A 23909-nucleotide genomic window follows, 5' to 3' on the forward strand; every position below is an offset into this window, starting at 1 on the left:
TTCCGTCTCTCCTGGTGATAAGCTGTGAAATGAGGGTTTATAGTCTACTCGGCTTACCTAATATTCTCTGGACATTAGTAAACAATTTTCAGGTCACTGTTGTCAGCTTACCCTTCTCGTTTTGTTTATGGATTTGTCTTTACATATAGTTCGCTGAATATATGGAACCAAGCTAAGTCAAACTGACAAAAAACAGTACGTCCGGATCTACAGAATCTTTGCCAAAATTCTTGAACTGTTAAAAAGTTTATTGAAGTACAAAACTGCATTCTAAGGTAGCATGTTATTGATTTTTTACCAAGAAAACTAATCATTTAGTCATCACACTTCCATCTTCAACGTGCCCAGTTTATTTCATGCAATACTTTCTGTAAATTCAGCTCGTGATTACTAGTACTCTAAACTGATTACTTACTACAAAAAGAGTGCGCAAGATCGCCGTAGGTTATTGTCTGGTCTCTCATAGCCTTTCTTGTAAAATAGTTAAGATACAGCTAAGCTCAGAGCTACAGAATTATCACTTAATTATTTGTTCGTTCTGTACATGAACCAGTGTTTCATGGCTTTATAGTAATTGATTTCGATGGTCTAACGAATGTCCATATCTTGATCATTATCTCAGTTTATATCAAAACCGTTACGATACTGGCGTGATCATAAAGAAAATTAATATGACTTTAGCCTAAGAATGATTCAGATGAATCCATTCTGCCTAAGGCTGACTCAGAAAACAAAACAATAAACTAAATACCCAAACATAGTCACTCGGCCATCTTATGAAAATGGAGAGGTACAAGGAAAAGGTCTTATGAATTATTGTTCGAATTCTTTATGAAGACTGATATGATGATTCATCTCATATTTGTTGTTGTTACTCTTAGAAATATTATTTGTCATCTCAGTCAACTTATTCTCCCTTCAAAACCCAACAAATTGGCATCATAACAATCTTGCTGTCTTATGCTTTAGAACATAAGACAACAATAGAACAAGCACCTTTCGACTTTTCTTTGTTATCTTCTCTGGCAGATTGTATTTTTAAGAGTCATCATGTATGCCAGGTACCACCAGACGTCATATACTCTAGATCACTGTCGCCTAACCAGCGGTTCTTCTTCTGCTAAACCTCCCAGGGCTCACACACACCTCCCAGAGCAAACGAACGCCAAGGTACACACACATTGTTTCTGAAATCGCGACAATTATTTTCCTTAATTGTCTCATAGAGGTATTACCTTAAGTCAGTGTTGAGCGAAATTAAGAGCATTTTCGACTTTCTTTTGGTATAACAAGGACTAGGCAGATGAAAGTCATTGCGGGTTTCAGACTTTAGATTCCTTCATGCTGTTGTACTTGATATTTTAACATTTGACCAATACTTCACCTCCAGTTTACGAGAGGGGAGAGGGACCTTATCAGTGTTAGTTTGCTATAAGATTATATAGGCCTTACCCGAACGCCGACTCTTACATCTTGATTAACTAGTATGAGAAATAAACTGTTAAAAAAACTGATAGAATTAGTGTTTGAATTTTGAGGTTTACCGATATTAACCACATTTTTTTTATTGCAGTGATTCGATTTCATTCTCCGTGGAACGATCCCCAATAGACCAAATAACTTCGGTTGCTACAGCATCACCACAAAAATGAATTGGACATTGACATCACCAACGATGATGCTATTGCTTTTGTTGCATGCAACAGGCCTAGCTCAAGGACAAGCAACTACTGGCGAAGAATCTGTTGAGTTGTTGCCGTCAGACGTTCCAGTGACTATGATGGAAAGGCTGACGCGGGGACTAGGTAATTATTATTATTATTATTATTATTATTATTATTATTATTATTATTATTATTATTATTATTATTATTATTACTATTTACTTACTCAAATGAAACCGACCTAAAGGCAAGTTTCCATACTACAGAAAGCCCGTAAAAAAAGAAACAAATACAAACTTAGGTAAGAGGAAAAAATCAGGGAGCTAAAAAAGAAAATAAAAGGCAAACGAAGAAGTGGAACTTAGAAGCAAAAATATTACCCTTTGTCACTTGTATATTTATTCAACGTCATCAAAGATCTTGGAGTTTTTTGTTTCTTATTTTTTATCACTTTTATCTCCTGGTGAAAAACCATTTTTATTCTGCATTCGTGATAGAAAAAAAAATGTTTCGTCACAGACATACTGCTTTTTGTAACATATTCATGTCATAAAATCCCACGTTTGAGGATGAATGGTTAATTGACATTGAAATAAATGACATTCATTACTTACAAATTGAGAAATAGAATGATCAACTTCAAACGAAATTTTCTTTCCTGCAGATGGAGGAATAAAAGAGTTTTTCGATCTGAAGACCAGCTTGGGTACCATTACTGGATTGAAAGAGCCAACTCAGCCTCCCCATCATCCAAACACGCACATGCATGCCTTCAGGTAAGTCCAGGACTAGAAGTTGCCTCCACCATTGCCTTCTGAAACTCTGAAGAATTTTTCTTGAAGTAACTTACTTTCAGGAATAAAAGTCTAGTAAAATGTTTAAGTAACTTACTTTCAGGCAAATACGTCTAAATCTTTTTTATATTTTGGCAAAAAATAATTAAGAAAACTGTGCAGAAACCGCAATTCAGCATCAGCAGTGCACACTGATATTTTTTAATATTACGAAAGATCTCTCATCAGATAAAGCAGCCAGTTCTTGGAAAGTTAGGGCCCAAGTATTTAGAAAAGTAAAATTGAGTAAAGGCATATTAACTGGGGCTTTCTTTTCAACTGGCATGTGAATAAAAAGATGAAATGCGTGAAGTGAGCAGTAAGAACTGGAACCTTGGTCAGAGTTGGCAACATATATTCATATCGTTGTATCTAAAAATATTGTTACATAATATCCGAAGAATTAGGAACGTGCGGAGTCGACGGTGAATTTAAGAATACTGCAACATCAAAGGAAATATAATGTAACGCTTAAGAACAAGCTTAGGCTGTCGAGGTAGAAACAGGGACTTAGAAATTAATCTGCTTCATTAAAGATTTAATGATTATGGAGTTTTAATAAAAAAAAAAGAACAAATAGCCTGATTACGTATAATACCTTACATTATATTTTAAAACCTATACAAACACTGTTAAATGAAACTTCGCTTTCGCGGTAACTCTTTCTTAGCACGTAATATCCACAGGTAAACCCTAAATATTTCCCCTCCTGATGTCCAGATGCTAAGACCATATCTTCCTTTACCGAACAGAGGTATCCCATACGCAAAGGCCCCTGTTGGAGATTTGCGCTTCGCTGACCCCGTAGACCTGGTGGGTCTGTGGCCAGGGAACTATCTAAACGCCAGTCGACTTAAGTCATTCTGCCCTCAGTATGACGTGGAGAGCAAGGGTGTTTTGGGAAATGAAGACTGTCTTTTCCTCAACGTTCATACGCCATCCCACCTAGGTAAGATGCCAATAAATGAAGTATGAAGAACGTCAGTTCAGAAGAATTCAGTATGATCATTTTTCCCATTGAGTGTCAATAAAGAAAATGTCCGTACTGATCTGTGAAATATACATTACTGATCTCTTAATTGCCTATGAAAACGGGGATACTCATAAACATAGTATGGATCACACCTGGCTTAATATACCAAAAACAGATGAGGAGAACCGAGCAGAGCGCGGCCTCCTCCCAGTGCTTGTCTTTATCCACGGAGGTGGTTACATCAGAGGGTCGTCGTCCCCCCACGGAGCTGGAAAGCTCCTTTCTAGGGATGTCGTCGTTGTTACCATCAATTATCGTCTTGGAGCACTAGGTCAGTAAAGGGACTAATTGAAGGCACTAGTTCTGTCAGTTAGTTCATCTAAGTTCGTCTTTAGAATATAAGCTTCGCGTGAGTATAAGTTTTCGACATTGTCAAAAATATTGTTTCTCTGTATCCAGAAGGTACTTCATACATCACATTCCTAGTACTTCATTTTTCACTTTACGTTTGGAAACAGGGTACCTGAGCATGGGGGATTCGGTTCTGCCTGGCAATTATGGGTTGCTTGACCAAGTCTCGGCTCTCCGTTGGGTACAGAGAAACATAGCTCAGTTTGGAGGGGACCCGAAGCAAGTCACCTTAGGAGGTTTCTCTGTTGGAGCTGCTTCTGTTCACTTTCATATGCATTCTCCTCTATCAAAAGGTATTATTATTATTATTATTATTATTATTATTATTATTATTATTATTATTATTATTATTATTATTTATTATTATTATTATTATTATTATTATTATAGATTGGAATTACGAGACACCTTATCCACCTTTCTAGATTCTCACAGGGCTGGTTCCAAGAATTGTTGTACTAGAATGATAGTTAAGAATTGAAGCTGAAATGATAGATAAAACTGAACAGAGGCAAAGCGATCCAATGAGATATAAAAGGCAGAAAACAACGCAAATGGAGTGGTAGGGACAATGTAATAAACCTTTGGGAGTATCGTAGTTTAATACACAAGGCAAACTGTAAGTGGAAAACCAAGGGGCCCAAACCCGAATAAAACGAGGACCGATGATCACCACCTATAGAGTCAAACTTAGCAGACTGATGCACCTTCACGCTGCCTCTCTTATCTGGCTCTTGTTCATCATTTTACATGTTACAGTTTACACCAAATAGCTGTAATTTGTTGCAAATTTGATCAGTTCTTGGTATATTCTGGCAGTAGGGACACTATGTCTACTCTCAAGCTTGATCTTATACCCTGGTTTGGGACCACATACGCCTTCACTGGATGTATATCTGGTTATTTTCTCTACCGTCATCACTGATGACCAAGCTTAATTTCACTCGATTTTTGCTTCGTATGCAGATTTATTTCACCGCGGAATAATGTTAAGCGGAACAGCATACTGCCCCTGGGCTGTGATCCCCGCTGGGCGTGATCCCTTGATCGGAGCACGATTACTGGCCCACGAATTAGGATGCCCCTTTGGAAATTCAAAGGCCTTACGGGAGTGCGTTGCCTCCAAGACATTCGAGCAAATCGTCAAGGCCCAGGCTTCATTATATGTAAGCATTTTAATTATTCTGTTATTGTGGTTTCGTTATATGTATTCGTTTGTTTTTTCTCTCCATTGCAACAAAGGATAGATTTTCCCTTTCTAAAAATTGACAAATTTGGAATTTGAATAATTTTGATGATAAGTTAGTTTCACTTTATTTTGCTTCCTATTATGATTTGGTATTACATACCTGAGAATGAATAAGATAAATCACTTTATGAATTTATCAAGTGCTGAGAGTTTTAACTCTGTTCAGATAACACCCTGTCTGTCACTTCTCTCATAAACTGAAATTTTCTAGCCAGTTCCTAAACATTCTAGATATGTGGCTTTATATTCATAATGCCCAGTCAGCTTATTGCCTGAAATATAATATGAGGTAATAACAAGCAGAACAACTAAGGTAATATTTTTATTTTTTGTATATGAGTAGCCCTTCATTTAAGCGCCCCCCCCCCGTACTTGAGAGAGAGAGAGAGAGAGAGAGAGAGAGAGAGAGAGAGAGAGAAATTTTACACACTACAACACATTCATGGTTAGGAAAGCCAGGATTATTGATGATGCTATGATTTTGATGTCACTTCTAGTGAAGTCCTTTCAACAAAAAAAATGCTTTTTACTAGACGAAGGATTGAGATTTTCTATTTAATGAGAGAAATTCAGGAGAGTTTAAATTTTTAATGGATCTGATTCGATTTATTACCCACAGTCTTCGATACCTTTATATTATTTTGAACACCTCTGCACCAAGGAGCTTCATTGTATCGAATTACCCCACGGATTGGGGCGCGTGTACTTGGAAATGTTTCTAAACTTTCCTGTTATGTCTTGTATAGTAAGATGTGATGTGAATAGAATAGATATATATTCGTATAATAAAGCATTAATTTTCCACATGCTTTCTCCACTCCATTCATCCACAGAAGTACGAATTTACCCCAAACTGGTTTTTGGCCGTAATTGACGGAGGGCTTCGCCCTGCACCCTTCCTCCCAGCACCTCTAAAGGAGTTAACCCTTCGTCCAACACCCACGATTATAAGCTTTGTCCCCAAGGAAAGTCTGCTTTTCGTCTGTCGTAAGTGAAGTCCTTGCAAAGTTCCGTATTCTGAACTTTGATCTTTAGATCTGCAATATGCTCGCGAGATCGATCTCCAGTTCTCTTGGGAGCATATTGAAGATCTATCTCGGGAGCATATTACATAGTCTTTGAAATCAGTGACAGAAGAGAGTTTGGGAATTTGTCGGTTTCTTCAACCAGAGAGTAATTTGGAACTCCTTTTCCTAGTCATGCTTATACTGTCGGAGCAGCGGCACAATGCGACGGCTCTCTACAATGAGTTGGCACGATACCCCTTTAGAAACTGGCCGGATCCTGACGCTGAAGAACAAGTGATGGACTTGGCTGAAGCTTTTTATTACAGCGAACACGCCAAAACATCTCGTGATGTTTTGGTGGAACAACTCACTGAGGTTAGTCCAACACTTGAAGTTTAGGGGAAATATATATATATACTTTTTTTTCATGGCGTCCTAGTCTACAGATATTGTAACACCTCCAGTGAAACAAGATCTGTAAATATGTCGTTAACTCTTTATGCACGTTTAAGCATGGCTGTGTTTATGTACACACAAAATGACCACAAGTGCACTCACATGCTGGGCTTCGGGCATTCGAATCTACACATTGTAAAAACTTAATATTTAACTGATTTATCCAAGCTCGTACGGATGCTGACAAGCTCCAGATAATTGTAAAAAAACTGAATGATTTCATTTATAGAATAGAGCTTCCAATAGAGACTCTCTCTGCTTGCATGTCTCCTGAGTCAGGTCACAGTAATGTATGTTAATTTTCTCCAGTGTAGAGGTTTTAATATTTTGTAGGATCTGGTAAGAAATGTCGCTTATCAAGATTTATTGAACATGATTTCATTACTTTCAGGCATTAACCGGTTACCGTTTTTTAAAATGTGGTTGGGAGGCAGCAGCATCCCTTGCTGAATCTGGAGCACCCGTTTACACGTTAGTGAAAAATATTGCATTTACATTATTATTTTTCTTGCTCGTAAACATTCTATTCAGTGGAAAACTGCTCACAAAGTTAAAAGCCCTCTTTCGGCCAACTGTATCTGAAGTTTTTCATATTTTGGAAACTAATAATAATATTTATCAATTTAATGTGATTACAAGACAGGTAAAAATTTCATGGTAAATGTATATATATATATATATATATATATATATATATATATATATATATATATATATATATGTGTGTGTGTGTGTATGTAAATATGTATGTATGTCTGTATGCATGTGTATACACACACATAGATATATATATATATATATATATATATATATATATATATATATATATATATATATATATATATACGTATGTATGTATGTATGTATGTATGTATGTATGTATGTGTACATAAAGTATATGTGTGTATGTACAGTAGGTGTGTGTAAATATATGAATTAAGATAGCAGCTGACCAGTCGGTGAAGTCTTCCTAGTACAAGAGCAAAATAAATGCTCTTACTATAAATTATGAAGTAATTTCTTCCACCAACCTCAACAATAATAGAATGATGAACGGGGAGTTAGCTTATAGGGTCCCTCATGGACCTCACACACCGTCGTCTCACCTTGCTCACTAATCTCCTCATAACAACATCTCTGTGCGCAAAAAACCCAGACACAAGAAACACAGCATACGTCACGCATCTTTTTTACATATATATCTCCATTCATATTATTGTCATGTTAACCAAACAGTGGCGGGCATGCCCAATGCCTCCACCATACCTTCGAAGTCCCACGTGGACCCCACACCGTCATCTCACCTGGCTCACTAATCTCCTCACAACAACATCTCTGTGTGCAAAACACGCAGACACAAGAAACACAGCATACGTTACACATCTTTTGTAGATGTATCTTCATTCATATTATTGTCATATTAACCAAACAGTGGCAGCCATGCCCAGTACCTCCACCATACCACACGTGGACCCCACACTCTGTCATCTCACCTGACTCACTAATCTCCTCACAACAACATCTCTGTGTGCAAAACACACAGACACAAGAAACACAGCATATGTCACGCACCTTTTGTACATATATCTCCATTCATATTATTGTGATGTTAACCAAACAGGGGCGGCGATGCCCAGTGCCTCTATCATACCATCGAAGTCCCACGTGGACCCCGCACACCATCATCTCACCTGGCTCACTAATCTCCTCACAACAACCGTGCGAAACACAAGAAACACAGCATATATCTCCATTCATATTATTGTCATGTTAAATGTTATCTTTATTACCACAGGCATTACAATGTCAGAATTTCAGCCATATGTACCATAACTTTATTCATGCTTTGTATATCAATTTATATGTATATATTCATCTGTCAACAAACACAAATGATTGAGTGGTGACCTTTGTTTTCTGTCACCTAGTGTAGGACGCTTCATTTCCGCTTGCAAGAGTTGCTGACCTGTCAGTTTGTTGTCTGAATAAATTAGTAAGTATGTAGACGCTGTCTCTTACTCACGCCTTCACTACAAACTGATTCCGCCTCGTTCTCGCTTTTGGCAGTTCTGTCATGACTCACCGTGACCCCAACACTCCAACGTGGTCAGGACCCCTTTATAAAAAACTGAAGGAGATGGGAATCAAGACGTCGGCTCTTGACACGCATGTGTCCCATGGAGATGACCTCCTTTACCTCTTTGATTTTCCTTACGTCCTCAAAAAAGAATCCAGCAGAGATCAGAGGGTGGGCCAGATGATTCTTCAGATGTGGGCAAACTTCATCATCACTGGGTGAGTTTAAGGCTCCTTCGTTTTTCAGTCTTTTTGTCTCTTCTCGGTGGAAGTTATATTATTTAGATATTAGACTTTTTTCATGCTGCATGTGAATATATATACTTTATGAATAATAATAATAATAATAATAATAATAATAATAATAATAATAATAATAATAATAATAATAATAACAACTCCAGCACTGTATCACAAACCACCATGCGCCCAAATGGATGACCTTGGGGAACATCCTTAATACAGAAAGACAAGAACAAGGGAAATATAGCAAGTAACTACAGGCCTATCACCTGCCTACCAATAATGTGGAAGTTACTAACAGGTATCATTAGTGAAAGGCTATACAACTACCTAGAGGATACAAACACCATCCTCCACTAACAGAAAGGCTGCAATGAAGAATAGTAAGAGAAGGAGAACCAACCTAAACATAGCATGGATTGACTACAAGAAAGCCTTCGACATGATACCGCACATGTGGCTAATAAAATGCCTGAAAATATATGGGGCAGAGGAAAACACCATCAACTTCCTTAAAAACGCAATGCACAACTGGAATACAGCATTACAAACTCTGGGACAAGACTAGCAGAGGTTAACATCAGGAGAAGGACCTTTCAAGGCGACTCACTGTCCGCACTACTCTTCGTAGTGCTCATGATTCCCATGACAAAGGTACTGCAGAAGATGAATACTAGGTACCAACTCAAGATAGGAGGCAACAGAATTAACTGTCTGATGTTCATGGACGACATCAAGCTGTATGGTAAGAGCATCAAGGAAATAGATGCCCTAATCCAGACTGTAAAGATTGTATCTGGGGACATCAGGATGGAGTTTGGAATAGAAAAATGCGCCTTGGTCAACATACAAAAAGGCAAAGTAACAAGGACTGAAGGAATAAAGCTACCAGACAGGAATAGCATCAAACACATAGATGAGACAGGATACAAATACCTGGGAATAATAGAAGGATAGTATATAAAACACCAAGAGATGAAGGGCACAATCAGGAAAGAATATATGCATAGACTTAAGGCGATACTCAAGTCAAAACTCAACGCCGGAATCATGACAAAAGCCATAAACACATGGGCAGTACCAGTAATCAGATACAGTGCAGGAGTAGTGGAGTGGAGGAAGGCTGAGCTCCACAGCATAGACCAGAAAACTAGAAAACACATGACAATACACAAAGCACTACATCCAAGAGCAAATACAGACAGATTATACATAACACAAAAGGAAGGGGGGAGAGGACTACTAAGCACAGAGGACTGTGTCAACATCGAGAGCAGAGCACTGGGGCAATATCTGAAAACCAGTGAAGATGAGTGGTTAACGAGTGCATGGAAAGAAGGACTGATAAAAGTAGATGAAGACCCAGAAATATACAGAGACAGGAGAATGAAAAACAAATCAGAGGAATGGCACAACAGACTAATGCACGGATAGTACATGAAACAGACAAAAGAACTGGCCAGCGATGAAACATGGCAATGGCTACAGAGGGGACCACTCAAGAAGGAAACAGAAGGAATGCTAATAGCGGCACAAGATCAAGCCCTAAGAACCAGATATGTCCAAAGAACAATAGATGGAAATAACATCTCATCCATACGCAGGAAGTGCAATATGAAAGACGAGACTATAAACCACATAGCAAGCGAATGTCCGGCACTGGCACAGAACCAGTACAAAAAGAGGCGTGATTCAGTAGCAAAAGCCCTCCACTGGAGCCTGTGCAAGAAACACCAGCCAGCTTGCAGTAATAAGTGGTACAAACACCAACCTGAGGAGGTGATAGAAAACGATTAGGCAAAGATCTTCTGGGACTGTGGTATCAGAACAGATAGGGTGATACGTGCCAATTGACCAGACGTGACGTTGATTGACAGAATCAAGAAGAAAGTATCATTCACTGATGTCGCGATACCATGGGACACCAGAGTAGATGAGAAAGAAAGGGAAAAAATTGATAAGCACTAAGACCTGAAAATCGAAATAAGAAAGATATGGAATATGCCAGTGGAAATTGTACCCATAATCATAGGAAGACTAGGCACGAGGCCAAGATCCCTAAGAAGGAATCTGGAAAAACTAGATGCCGAAGTAGCTCCAGGACTCATGCAGAAAAGTGTGCTACTAGAAACAGCGCACATAGTGAAAAAAGTGATGGACTGCTAAGGAGGCAGGATGCAACCCGGAACCCCACACTATAAAAACCACCCAGTCGAATAGGATGACTGTGATAGACCAAAAAAAAATAAATAAATAAATAAAAAAAATAATAATAATAATAATGCAACTAAATTTATTTTGTAGTGTAATATAATATTCAACGTTAGAAGTATAATTGGGTACTTTTGAGGGTTTGTTGAACTACCATTTCCAACCAAAAATAAAAATTCTCCAGTTAATCTACTTAGGTATGTGAACTGTAGATAAGGCTGTACTATTGGACACTCAGTGATTAGAAGATATAAGAAGTACGAGTTAGACATAACAGGGAAGCACACAAAAATCCAGTGATGTTTCACCAGATTTAGGAGTTCTGGTTAGGGGCGTTATATTGACTTGATCCCTTTTGGCTCATCTCCTGATGTGGGAAAAGAACAAACGTCAGCTGAATCAAGACTTCAAAATCTTCGTGATTGTTGACATATGAAATAAGAAGCGCTCTTTAACACAGAGAAATCCTTGCCCCAGAGCCACCAACATCAGTCATAAATTGATATCGTTTTGTTTTTCTTTTCCCTAGAAATCCTCAAGAAGACCTGGGTCGTTTTTCTTTGGGGGACATTCCAAAATGGGAACCCCTTGTGCCTCACCAGCCTGTTGGCTACTACGAGATAGCTGTTGAGCCCTCCATGGTTCACAGACCCTTCGATGTGAAGGTAAGTTACGCAGTTTTTCTAATATTCAGCTTATATGTCCTCATTATACTGATGTCTTTTTAATCAACTTCACCAACCATCATATGTTGAAACCTTATGATGGTTCCGTCTCTTGTGTAAAGAAAACGAAAAAGATAATTTTGTGTCTACAGAAAGTATGTGGGTTTTGGAATAAATTCAAGGATCAATGAGAAAGATTAATAAATCATATGATTTACAGGAACTGAACTTCTGGAAGAACATTGTGCCAAATCCTGATTTACGACATGGTTTTCAAGCAAGTCAGATTCTGCAAGATGTCAACAAACAAACCATCACGGAGAAATGCCGATCTAACGAGCGTTGTGGTCCGTCGCCTTAGAGATCTCTCATATGTAAGAGTAGAATTTGGTTATTCTCCTTTTTCTTTTCTTTGATATTGTTTACATTATCATATTCTACCTATTCCAACAAGAAAAATCTGTTATACATATGCTTAGTTTTCAAAATAATGCACTGCCATCTCCAGCAATCTGTAGCTTGGTCGATACTTTTATGTAATAGCCTTGCTCTTTTATTTGTGTGTGTATATATACATATATATATATATATATATATATATATATATATATATATATATATATATATTATATATATTATATATATATATATACATGAAGAGAGAAAGAGAGAGATTTTTCTCATCTTTAGAGAAATTGTAGAGTCCGGGCGAGGTACAGTGTTTCTCCAGAAGCTCTGTTCCTGCGAAAGAGAATCACTTCCATTAATTCCGTTATAGATTGCTCATAATTAAAACAAACATATTTGTCGTTAACAATTCTTGTTATAAAGAGGTTCATGGCATTTGTTAGAGGATTTACAATACAATTTGCATTAATGAAATTTCATAGTGAATTGTTTATGAATTGAACAGCTCAGCGACACTTTAATAAATTTTAACACAGAGTATTAGGTTTGAGATTTTGGTGAAGTACTACACTCACAGACATTGAAATGAAGAAAAGTAAAATATTTAAGTCACTCTTTCTCTGTAAGGTCTAAGCACCATTCTTGGATTAACAGGCATGTCGTAGTAACCAACAGGACGGCCGGACTGAAATGGTTCTCATTTCGGAATATGTGTTATGCCGTAGGTCTCCAGGTCGTCTTGTGGATCCCCGAGTTTCACGGAACAAAGAATAAAAGAAAACTTGGTCACCCATCGGTAACGGTTTTCTTTTGCTGCTCTTACGCCCTGAGCAAACACAAGTTATTTATAATAAAGAAGGTGGCGGATAAGATAAAGTAGTGCTTTCTTCAGCATTAGAAATTGTTCACATATTTAACAACAAAATGCATAGAAAAAGATGCTATGACCCCCAAAGGATTTGTATAGTTTGAATAATTTCTTTCTACTTTATTCTGGCCTTTTGTATATTTCTTTAAAAAATTATTGTGGTCTTTTGAATTCTAAATAATAATAATAATAATAATAATAATAATAATAATAATAATAAAAATAAAGCAAGCTTACCAACAAATGACCATGAGAAGTGAAGACTAATCATGGTACCGGCATGACGGGAAAGTCGAACGCCTAAACCTCGGCATCTCCAAGAGATTCACCGGTGTCGAGAAGAGGCGTCTCATATGGCACTGCATCACCCTCTTGTGCAAAGGTGCCGCAAGAACAGGGGAGCCGGGATCGCGATGCGACATCACGTACCTATGGGGTTACGGAGAATGACAGGTGGTTTTTGTCTTTTTTTCCTGTTATAATTGAGATTCGTAATGAGTATACATACTAAATGGAAGCCTCCACAAAATACAACCCCTATATTTGTGAAAATTAGAGAAAAGGAAAGAAGAAACTTTTAGGACTTTATATAATTCGAACAACAATAGATTATTATACGAAAAACTAATAACAGTAAAATAGCTATATTTATCATTAGATGAACTAGTAAATAAATTGACGAAAATAATAAGGATCTTTTCGTTACCATAAGTCAAAATACTCAAAAACCATAAGGAGCAAGAACCAGCGAACAGAAATAGAGAAAAGCGCACATGAAAACAACAGTTAAATAAATAAGCAAGTCGATAAATAAGCAACATACATCTTAATAATTGGCAGTTGGTAAATATATTTTAAAAATTGAGAAAACAACGCCATGTTTAACACATCCACATTTAACTAACATCTTCAGAGATATAAACGTAAGCCTGAACTTTACACTGAATGGGAAATAGAATTAAAATTGACTCTTTGAAGTGCATATTGAATACGAAATCGGATAAAAATGTACTCCAATGGAATATTGGACAGCCAGAAAAATTATCAAGCATAATTGATAGCCCAGTGGAGAAAGAAAGAGTGACCCGTACCCCAATTTAAAATGGTATGCAAATCTAGAGGCAAAAACTTATTATGACCTTGTCCTAAGCAGGTCTTTTCCACTAGCGTCAAGTCATCATCGTCGAACTGTTCCTCTGAGGAATCGTCCTCTTGAGCGGAGACTGTTGCTTCTTGTAACAGCAGCAGCGCTGTTGGTTTTGACACCCAATGCATGGTCGTCGAGGCAATGGCGCGAGATTCAGTCCCTCACATGAGTTTCGTGTGGGTAAAAGTGAGGAAAGTATGTCAGCAAATACCACTTTGGTAGGAAACCTCATTGACCGGAAACACTTCACAAGCTTTCTGATGACATTCAACAGCATAAATTAAATTGATTAAATTTCGAGAAGAGTACATGAATTCAGATTTTACATTAACGCTTGAGATGAATTACTGTTACTTACAAGCAGAATTAGACCAGGTGCCCTGCAACTCCCAGAGTGTTTAGGAGAACAAATACAACTATTCCTTATGCGATCTGGGTCTCTTTTTATTAGCTTTATAGATAAGAGACAAAAGTTCTTCAAAAAGATTAAGTGGACAGTTGAGCTTTTCATATCAGTATGAACCATGTACTCATTAACACAATCAGCGAGAGCCATGATTAACTTTTCATAGCCCTCGAACAGTGATTGGTCTCAAGATGCAACCGAAAATATCATTCAACTAGTCATCTCTCCTTATCAATGTACGTCACGGTTCAAGAGTTTTTATATTTCTGTTATCAAGCAGAACAGAGGTCAGTAGTTCCGATTTCTAAGTATTATCATCATCACAATGATAATTCAGATAGTATTCTGAACACTAGATGACAAGAAATTGTCACTACCACTACGGCTTTTACTGATGTTATTAATAGTTAGAGAACCTTTTGCATTGGCTAAAAAAAATTTTTACTGCAAAATTATTTTTTATTAAGGAAATTTATTCTTAGGAAAATTCCTGTCAGCTTTCGTTAATTTGCTCTTTTTACCTTTATAATATTTGATAATCGGTAATTTTCGTTTCACCGACCAAAAACTAGAGACATTACAGAGGTCCCCCCCAAAAAACACACACATAAAACTCACACCGGTATCAACGAAATTTCGATAGTGCAAGTCTCTACGAAGGCACTCCATTGATGCTGAGCTGACGATGTTTACACCATGACGTCATGCAAAAGACAATAGAGAACGGGATCTCCTCTTAACCCCTTCCATCTTGGCTTATATACTATAGTCAAACCAAAATGTCAAGGCGGGTGACACAAGGTTTCTCCCGGACTATATCGTTCGTCGTTGAGAACATTTTGGCCATTTTACCCACAAGGAAACTTCCGCCGTACTTAAACCTAAAACCTCAGTGGTAAAGGCGGATTAAGCACTCAGATGGAGTGTCTGCTCTTCCGTATTTATCCCGTATTCTCTGTTTTCATTTCTTCTAAATGCGACATCTAGTAAGCTTTGCGTGTGTGTGCATATTTGTGTGTGTGTGTGTATATATATATATATATATATATATATATATATATATATATATATATATATATATATATACATATATATATATATATATATATATATATATATATATATATATATATATATATATATATATATATATATATATATATATATATATATATATATATATATATATATATATATATATATATATATATATATATATATATATCTTTAACATCTAAAACTATACAGCCTATCAAAGAAACACGAAGGAAAGGTATGGTTGACTCTTTACAAGTATGCAGATGTAGATTTTTGATAAGAGATAATCTTTTATAATGTTTAAATTGCGCTACCTGTCCCAGAATAAGACTGCCTCCAAACTCCCTATAAGCCAAGTTGATCTTACTGAATGATTTTATCGGGTATTTGAGTCACGTCTTTAAAGAATTGAAATTCCAGCTTGTATGATTAGGATTTAACTCGTGTCATTATAAAGCCACAAAAATTCGTTTGGTCTTTCATCTTCGTCATATATAACAGCGTTTTGCATAAGCACATTGGCATTCACTCGACTCACCCTGTAAAGAAAGTACACCCAGACGTGTTCCTCTTGCTTTAGCCATGGGAAAAGCGGAAAAAACTGAGACGTGTTTTCCCTGCTTCCGCCAGGTCATTCGCATACGACGTTCACAATTACTTTGCGAGAGAAAAGATAAACAATAGGCCCTTGACCGATGTGACAGGAGTTTACGATCGGGCATGTGAAGCTACCAATATTCCCAGAAGGACTATGGAAAGAATCGTCAAGGAAGGGAGAGATACGGAAGAAGAATTTGGAGAACCAGTGTTCAATAGATCTAAAGTCAGATGTAAACCATTTTAATAAGGACAAAGCAATGAGAAAGAAACGAAAGTGTGGTTGGAGGGATTGGTCTCACACCATCCAGTACAGAACTTAATCCGGTTTTACTGTAAGCTGATGAGATTTTTCCATTTGTCTACAAGGGAAAATGTCCTCAACTTTTAGATTCAAATACGAAGCATTCTGATGAGACCTCCTGTCATCCGCCTTGACATTTTGGTTTGACTATAGGCCTATCATTGAACTACAAAAATGACAACTGAGAATCATAGTGTAAACGAGGCTTATGGATTTTGTATGTCCCTCTTAAAAAAATAACTACCCTTCATACAAACGAGTTATGCTCCAAACGACCGTTCGTATCTTGAAATGTTCGTAAGATGGTCTTCACACCTGCTTAAGTATAGTACAGTATGATTCCATATAATCAATACATTTCTGTATGTTTTTTCATCCTAAACACAATACAGTAGTTGAAGAATTGGTCTAAGAAAGTTTGCATTGTTTTCTTTTCTTTTCATTGTATATGAGACACACAGGATACCGTCGTTGATGGTCGTTGCTAGTTTTGAGAACCCCTCAACATTTGGGTCATGATCCTCAAAAATAGTTAAAGTTTCCTTTGTAAGAGAAAACCGCTTGGCCATCAATTTATTTTCAAACTTCTATAAAGGAAGGAGTTCTTCTTCATGTGTTCTGTTCTTTGCATTTCTTCCAGCTCCATTAAATCTTCATTCTTTAACTCCTCTGAACGAGGCTCAAACAGTACTTCAAAGCCCTCTTCCCCTAAGTCAGGCTGTAGCTTTTCACTTATGTCATTGAGACTGTTAACGATTCCCTTTCCCTTCTCTTCCTGATTAAATCCTCTGAAGTAGTTGACAAACTGTGTGCATAAAGCCTACCATGCAGCATCAATATTCATGATGCAATTATAAATGTTGTATCCCTTCCAAAAGTCACGTAAGGTCACACCAGGGTCATTCACTTCCTTCAATGCTTGCCTGTAAGTACTGCGAGTGTAATATTTCTTGAAATTGGCTATTACACCTTGATCCATCAGCTAAAGGAGTGAAGTTGTTTAAGGGGGTAAATGCATAATTTTCACATCTGGATGGAAATCATCTCAGTGTGGTGGGTGCCCAGACGCATTATCTAAGATTAAGAGAATCTTGAAAGGAACCCCATTCTTGTGGGAGTATAGCTTGACTTTGGAAACAAAGTGATGGAAAACCAGTCTCCGAATATAGCAAGAGTCACCCAGGCTTTGTTAATGGACATCCAGATCACGGGTATAGAGCTCTTTGTGATATTTTTGAGTGCCCGTGGATTTGCAGTGTGGTACACGAAGAGTGGTTTTAGCTTGAAATCTTCCAATGCGTTGCCACCCACCAGTAAGGTTAGCCTGTTCTTCACCGCCTTATATCTTGGCATCGTCTTTTCTTCACAGCATTTTCTTCTAGAGAAGGCCTGTCTTGTCAACATTAAACACTTGCTAAGGGGTATAACCTTCCTTATCAATTATTTCCTTGAGTGTCTCTGGAAATTTTTAGTTACAATTGCAAAATAGGCGCACAGCACAAAATTTGAACTTTCGGGTGGCAAAGGGGAGCGCTCCAAACACAATGTAATTTACTATTACGTTTGTTCGTATCTCTGAATGTTTGTAAGTAGGGTAGCGTCTACACCAGTTCATTTTCTTTTAAAAATAAAATAATTATTAATTTCATAGCAATCAAAGTTTATTCAAAAGGTCGGTCATAAGAGAAAAAGTCCTTCAGATTTATTCGCCTATATAGACATAATATCATAAGTCGTTTGTGATTAGTAAGAAGGACGATAAAATATTTCTTATGTATATGTTAATTATCGTACATATGGCAGCAGTTGCCTATTCAAACATAATGAATAAATTCAGATTTAACAGTTCAAGCTGAGCTACCGGAACAAAATATAGCTCATAAACTTTAGAACTGCAGTATATAGTCACTTAATTAAAATATACTAGTCTGTTTGTAAGACGGACCATTTATCTCAAGAAAAAACTATATTACGCTGAACGATGAAGCCCACAGCAAATCCGAAACGGAAACTAAATATCATTGAAGCTTTTGCGAAGAATTATTCCGCACTTTCTTCACAACTGGATGGATACTGGAAGTTACGGGGAAAATTTTTGAAATGCTTGTTGTATTGCTTATTTAACGTTTATTATTATATAATATATATGTGTATACATATATATATATATATATATATATATATATATATATATATATATATATATATATATATATATATATATATATACATATATATATATATATATATATATATATATATATATATATATTATATTTATATATATATATATATATATATATATATACACACAGTATACACATATGTTTAGTGCATGGGATTGATGAAATATGCCTCACATTGACAAAATTATAATTTACAAAATTAAGGATCTAGCTGCAGTTGCTAAACGAGATTCCCTTATTGTCGCAGTTTAATTGCTGGCTCTGAGGAAGTAAATGTTGGATCACTCACTCAGCAGGCCTCATTATGACTCATTTTTGTTCTCACCTCACCATTGAGGTTTGCTGCTTTTGTCAGTAACGTTTGGTGTTATTACCAGATAGGCGCATTAACCCTAAAATCTAGCCACCCCCTACCCCATCCTCAATGCCAAGAGAAAGGGAGCATAGGATAGGTGGAACTGGCTGGTAATTACAAAAGCAAAAGAAAATTTGTTTTAATATTTTCAAATAGGTCACACAACATCAGTGATCACGAATGCCTATGAGAAACAGGACGAATTGGTGATAAAATGTATGAGATATGGAAGAGGGAAAAGACAGGGGCCGAGAAAGTAATGAAGGGGTAACTGGAAAGCGTAAAAAAAAAAAATGAATGAGACATAGGGCTATGAGAGGAGGAAAAGAGAAGAAATTAGGGCAGGAAAGACTATTTAATGGGGATAGATGGAGTAGGAGTACAAAGCAAGAATGGTAAAGAGGAAGGTGAAGAAACGGGAAGGCGAGGAAAGAAAGTGCAATGTGGGAAGAGATTCGACTCGTGAGCAGGATGACTTGAGAGACTGACATATGAAATAAGGAAAGGATGGGATTGTAGACTCACGTCCTACCGACAGATATTTGGAATCATTTTGTGTAATTACTTGGACATTTCATGTTTTATGCACTGTATTAGTGAACATTCACACACGAGTGAGCGAGCTCGTGTGCACACAGCTAGAGCGAGAGAGAGAGAGTGAGAGAGGACTTTCCATAACACATCGCTGCTCCTGACAGCTTTAATTACTAACGCATCAAAGGCCGGCTTTCCTGTTTGATCTCTGGGCTCTACAGTAACTTCGAAAATTAACGTCAAAACAGAGATTTTCAGCCGTGAAATGCGAAAGTCTCAATCTTGGTTGGAAGCAGAGTGGAAAATTACTTACATTTTCAGAGTCGCAAAACTTATCGAACACTGTGTGTGTGTGTGTGTGTGTGTGTGTTTGTGCGTGTGTTTGCGCTTTATGTAGCTGTTTGTCATGAAAGTTTCCACTTGAAAGGCTTCATCAGTAAAGCTAGAAAGCCGAATTATGAGAGGCTGCTTATTGATCTGTTATTTTGAAAACCTCCATTTCCCCTGTCAATGGCATTCATTTTCCGGTTTCAGACCTCTTTCCTATCATGTTGCCTAGGCTTATTCCATGGTTTCAATCCCCCTCTTTCTCATCACAGTTGAAATTACACCACAGGTTCAAACTTTATTTTTCTCACCTACTTAATCTCATTTCATGGTTTCAAAACATCAAATTCAGTGCGTTTTTGCTAGACTGGCTGCACCAGCCAAGCAGCTCTAAATTAAAAAAGAAAATATTTCTCACTAGAAGTATTTTGCTTCTCAGTGAGTTTATGTGCATATTAGGTAAACATTCCTATAAAGTAGAGTATTTACAGCTGACTTCCCCTTTGAACTGGCACAAAGGCTTCGAACGCTCTACTTCTCATAATACTCACGTAAGGATTATGGTTTGCAGAATTGCTTGATGGTTGCTTTATTTCTATTTTTACACATTTTTTTTTTTTGCTGGCGTTGGTGAAGTAGGTAGAGCTGGTTTTGTTTTGAGCTGTTACGTTTTTGACATTCCACATTTTCTTAAAGGGTATGTACAGTACAGTACTATGCTGTATCAAAGCAAAATAAAGCAATAAGAGATACGGTATAGAGGGACAGAGAACGGCTGAGGTATCACTTACATTAAAGCCTTTCCTCATTTTTATTTTTGTCTGCATTTCCACATTTTTTATTTTTACAACCCAATAGATAAACGCAGTCATGTGTATAGGGTATATATGTAAGCACACACTCATTCACTGGCGTTGTGGCACCAGACTTCAGCTATGACTGTCAAAGTTTTGCCAACATCTACAAATTCACATTTTAAATATTTTTATGATAATAGATGAAATATCAAGAGTGATAAAACATTCTCACTTTATGATATGTGTGCTTATGATACTTAGAATCCACTAAACTTGTGTAATGAAATACTATACAATAATTCAAACAAAGCCAAAGTAAAGGCAACATCTGATACAGCACTGAGCTAAGAAACTTAAACACGAACACGCAGTGCAAAATAGGTAGAGAGTAAGTGGTTTACTTTTTGTGTGTGTGATGCATTTTGGGGAAAATTTAAAAATTGTTTGTGTTAACATTATTTTTTGTGCATACAGTACAATGTACTTTACAATGTTTTGGGCAAATGAAAAACATTGTGTAGCCTACTGTGCTATGTTTCGTGTACGAGAGACGAAGAATGGTATGTATTTTGAGGAAAATGATAAAATTTGTTTCTGTAAACTATTATATTGTGTTGCATACAAGAAAAAAAGGGGTTGCCTGTATTTTTACAGTGTTTGGGATAAATAAAAAACATTGGGTACCTACCCTATTGTGTGTAATGTATAACAGAAAATGGAGGAGTTTGCTTTTTTGTTTTAAGTTTATTTTTTTGTTTTAAGTTTATTTATGGAGCTGCTTTTGTTACAACCCGGGAAAATAGGGCAGATAATTGCTTTTGCATAAAGTCTTCAATTTAAAGTGTGATGGTTATTGTTTATAAGCATATACAGTGTTTACAGCTATGTGGTATTGACAAGGTTAGGTGAAGAAGGGTACGGAGCTGCCTTTGAACACCCATGAATTTTTTTACTCGTTGTTATATGGATTTCGACATTATCCGATAGGGCTTTGGCTCTATTAATCCAGATAATCGAGGGATTGCTGTTTGAGAATCACACATTGAACTTGTCAAGTCAGAATTGCTGAATCATTTACTTTTATATATGCATAAACATATAAGTATATATATTATATATTTATTTATATATGTGTATATATATATATATATATATATATATATATATATATATATATATATATATATATATATATATATATATAATAAAATAGCTTCAGCAATTCCAACTTTTTTCAGTGTCAACATGTTATCCTCATACCATACTGATTTTAATCTACAGGGGTAATATATGATTTTAGGAGCCTCGATGGCTCAGTCAGTAGAGCAGCGGCCTAGGACTTCGTAGAGGTCCATGGCGCGGGTTAAAATCCGCAGCCGACTGGTCAGAGAAGGCGGACACTTTGCTATCCGTGTAGACACCCCGGAATTACGTATGTAATCAACGGATAGGTTTGCTGAAAGCAAATGGGTGTTACAGACTAATACACACATAAACAAAGCCACTCCAACATCATCTAAAAACATAACAGACATCTCACACGTCTCGAACTGTCGACCTAAACCGCCCCGTTCTCCTCGCTGCTGGGAGAAAGGGAACTAGGGATTGGTACGATACACGTACACATCGTTACCGGGGTCTAAGCGATGTCAGGCAGGGCAGCCGATCGAGGCTACTGCCTACCCCAACGCCAAATCAAAGTCCTTCGAAAAGAAGGCATCGTGCTTACCCCATATAAAAATGGGAAAAAGCACGTTAAAACGAAGAGGAAGGTAATATATGATTTTGACATATATATATATATATATATATATATATATATATATATATATATATATATATATATATATATATATATATATATATATATATATATATGTCTGTGTATGTGTAATTGTGTGTGTATCATTATGTTCTCTTGTTTTTAATAGATGAAAGGAATAACTGTTCAGTTGCTTAAAGGAAAAGAGGTAAAGGTAAGTGTGTAAATTACAAGAGCATATCATTATGAAGTGTTCCTGGGAAGATGTATGATGCTGGCGATCATCTTTACATGGAAGAGAGCATTTCCTACGGTTTAACTTTTTGCTAAGTCATTTCGTTAACTAAAGTCGCTTTTTAAAACATCCCTGAGCGATGCATGACCCTGCATATATTCGCTAATTCATTTTGTAAAAACAAGGCTTGCAGCCATGTCGATCTTCCGCTTTATAATAAACTTTGAAGTTTCAGCAACACGAACTATAATATCTTTGTTATGATAACATTTTGTTTTTATATATTATCTGTTGTTATCGGATTACTATCTCATGTAGATTTTATCCGTCTCTCCTGGTGATAAACAGTGAGATGAGGGTTTATCGTCTACTCAGCTTATCTGATATTCTCAGGACGATGTTATCCAGGTTTTAGATGTGGTTTCTTTTCTCGTCTTCTTTATGGATTTGCTATTATATATAGTTCGCAGAATGCAAGGAATCAAGTTAAATTGACAAAAAAACAGTACGTCCGCATATGAAAAATTTTTGACGAAATTGTTGAACTGTTCAAAAGTTTATTGAAGAAAAAATCTGCTTTGTAAGGAAGCATATTTAGCGATCTTTTTCCATTAGAATTAGTTATTTAAATATCACACTTCCATCTGTAGTGTACCCAGTATATTTCATGCAATACTTTCTGTAAATTCTGCTCGTTATTACGAATACTCTTCATATAATTACTTACTAAGAAAACAGTACTTAAGGTCGTCGTAGGTCATTTTTGGGTCTCGCATTGCTTTTCCTGTAAAATAGTTAAATTCCAGCTACTAGCTACAGTATTATCATTAAACTAGTCGTTCTTTCTGTACACGGACCACAATATTTCTTGGCTTTATAGTAATTGCTTTCGATGATCTAACGAATGTCAGTATCTGAAAAATTATCTCAGTTTATACCAAAACCATTATGATACCGGCAGAATGGATACCTATTTACTTTTCACTCACAAGAGCAGGTGAATTGATATCAGACTGGACTGATATTAATGATATTAGTCCAGTCTGATATCGATTCACCTGCTTGTGAGAGTGCAAAGTAAAAAAGTATCCATTCTGCCAAAAGCTTGCTCAGAAAAAAAACAGAAACTAAATGTCAAAACAGAGCCACGTGGGCAT

At 36.7% G+C, this 23909-nt stretch overlaps 1 protein-coding gene and 1 long non-coding RNA gene across 3 annotated transcripts in view; one reads left to right on the forward strand and one right to left on the reverse strand.

Moving 5' to 3' along the window:
• Positions 1-1029: 1029 nt before the first annotated feature.
• The window catches only part of LOC136842493 (esterase E4-like), a 54208-nt gene continuing 31328 nt past the window's right edge, over positions 1030-23909 (forward strand). Inside the window, exons 1-14 of one of the 2 annotated variants that reach the window (XM_067109872.1) lie at positions 1030-1170; positions 1574-1805; positions 2329-2440; positions 3250-3446; positions 3646-3801; positions 3989-4174; positions 4848-5047; positions 5964-6117; positions 6328-6512; positions 6985-7064; positions 8661-8888; positions 11653-11788; positions 12009-12162; positions 12851-13213. In XM_067109872.1, coding sequence (XP_066965973.1) covers positions 1649-1805; positions 2329-2440; positions 3250-3446; positions 3646-3801; positions 3989-4174; positions 4848-5047; positions 5964-6117; positions 6328-6512; positions 6985-7064; positions 8661-8888; positions 11653-11788; positions 12009-12149 — 1932 coding nt within the window. In that variant the 5' untranslated portion in view covers positions 1030-1170; positions 1574-1648 and the 3' untranslated portion in view covers positions 12150-12162; positions 12851-13213. Of the gene's footprint in view, positions 1171-1573; positions 1806-2328; positions 2441-3249; positions 3447-3645; positions 3802-3988; positions 4175-4847; positions 5048-5963; positions 6118-6327; positions 6513-6984; positions 7065-8660; positions 8889-11652; positions 11789-12008; positions 12163-12850; positions 13214-23909 lie in introns of those variants that run through there. The other variant, XM_067109873.1, reaches the window with a different exon arrangement.
• Positions 13360-14629, reverse strand: LOC136842498 (uncharacterized). Its single transcript, XR_010854237.1, has 3 exons — positions 14570-14629; positions 14204-14314; positions 13360-13493 (listed from the first exon to the last, which is right to left on the reverse strand). It is a non-coding gene; the product is annotated as an uncharacterized lncRNA (long non-coding RNA).

The sequence above is a fragment of the Macrobrachium rosenbergii genome, chromosome 10, assembly GCF_040412425.1.
Source record: "Macrobrachium rosenbergii isolate ZJJX-2024 chromosome 10, ASM4041242v1, whole genome shotgun sequence".
NCBI lineage: Eukaryota > Metazoa > Arthropoda > Malacostraca > Decapoda > Palaemonidae > Macrobrachium > Macrobrachium rosenbergii.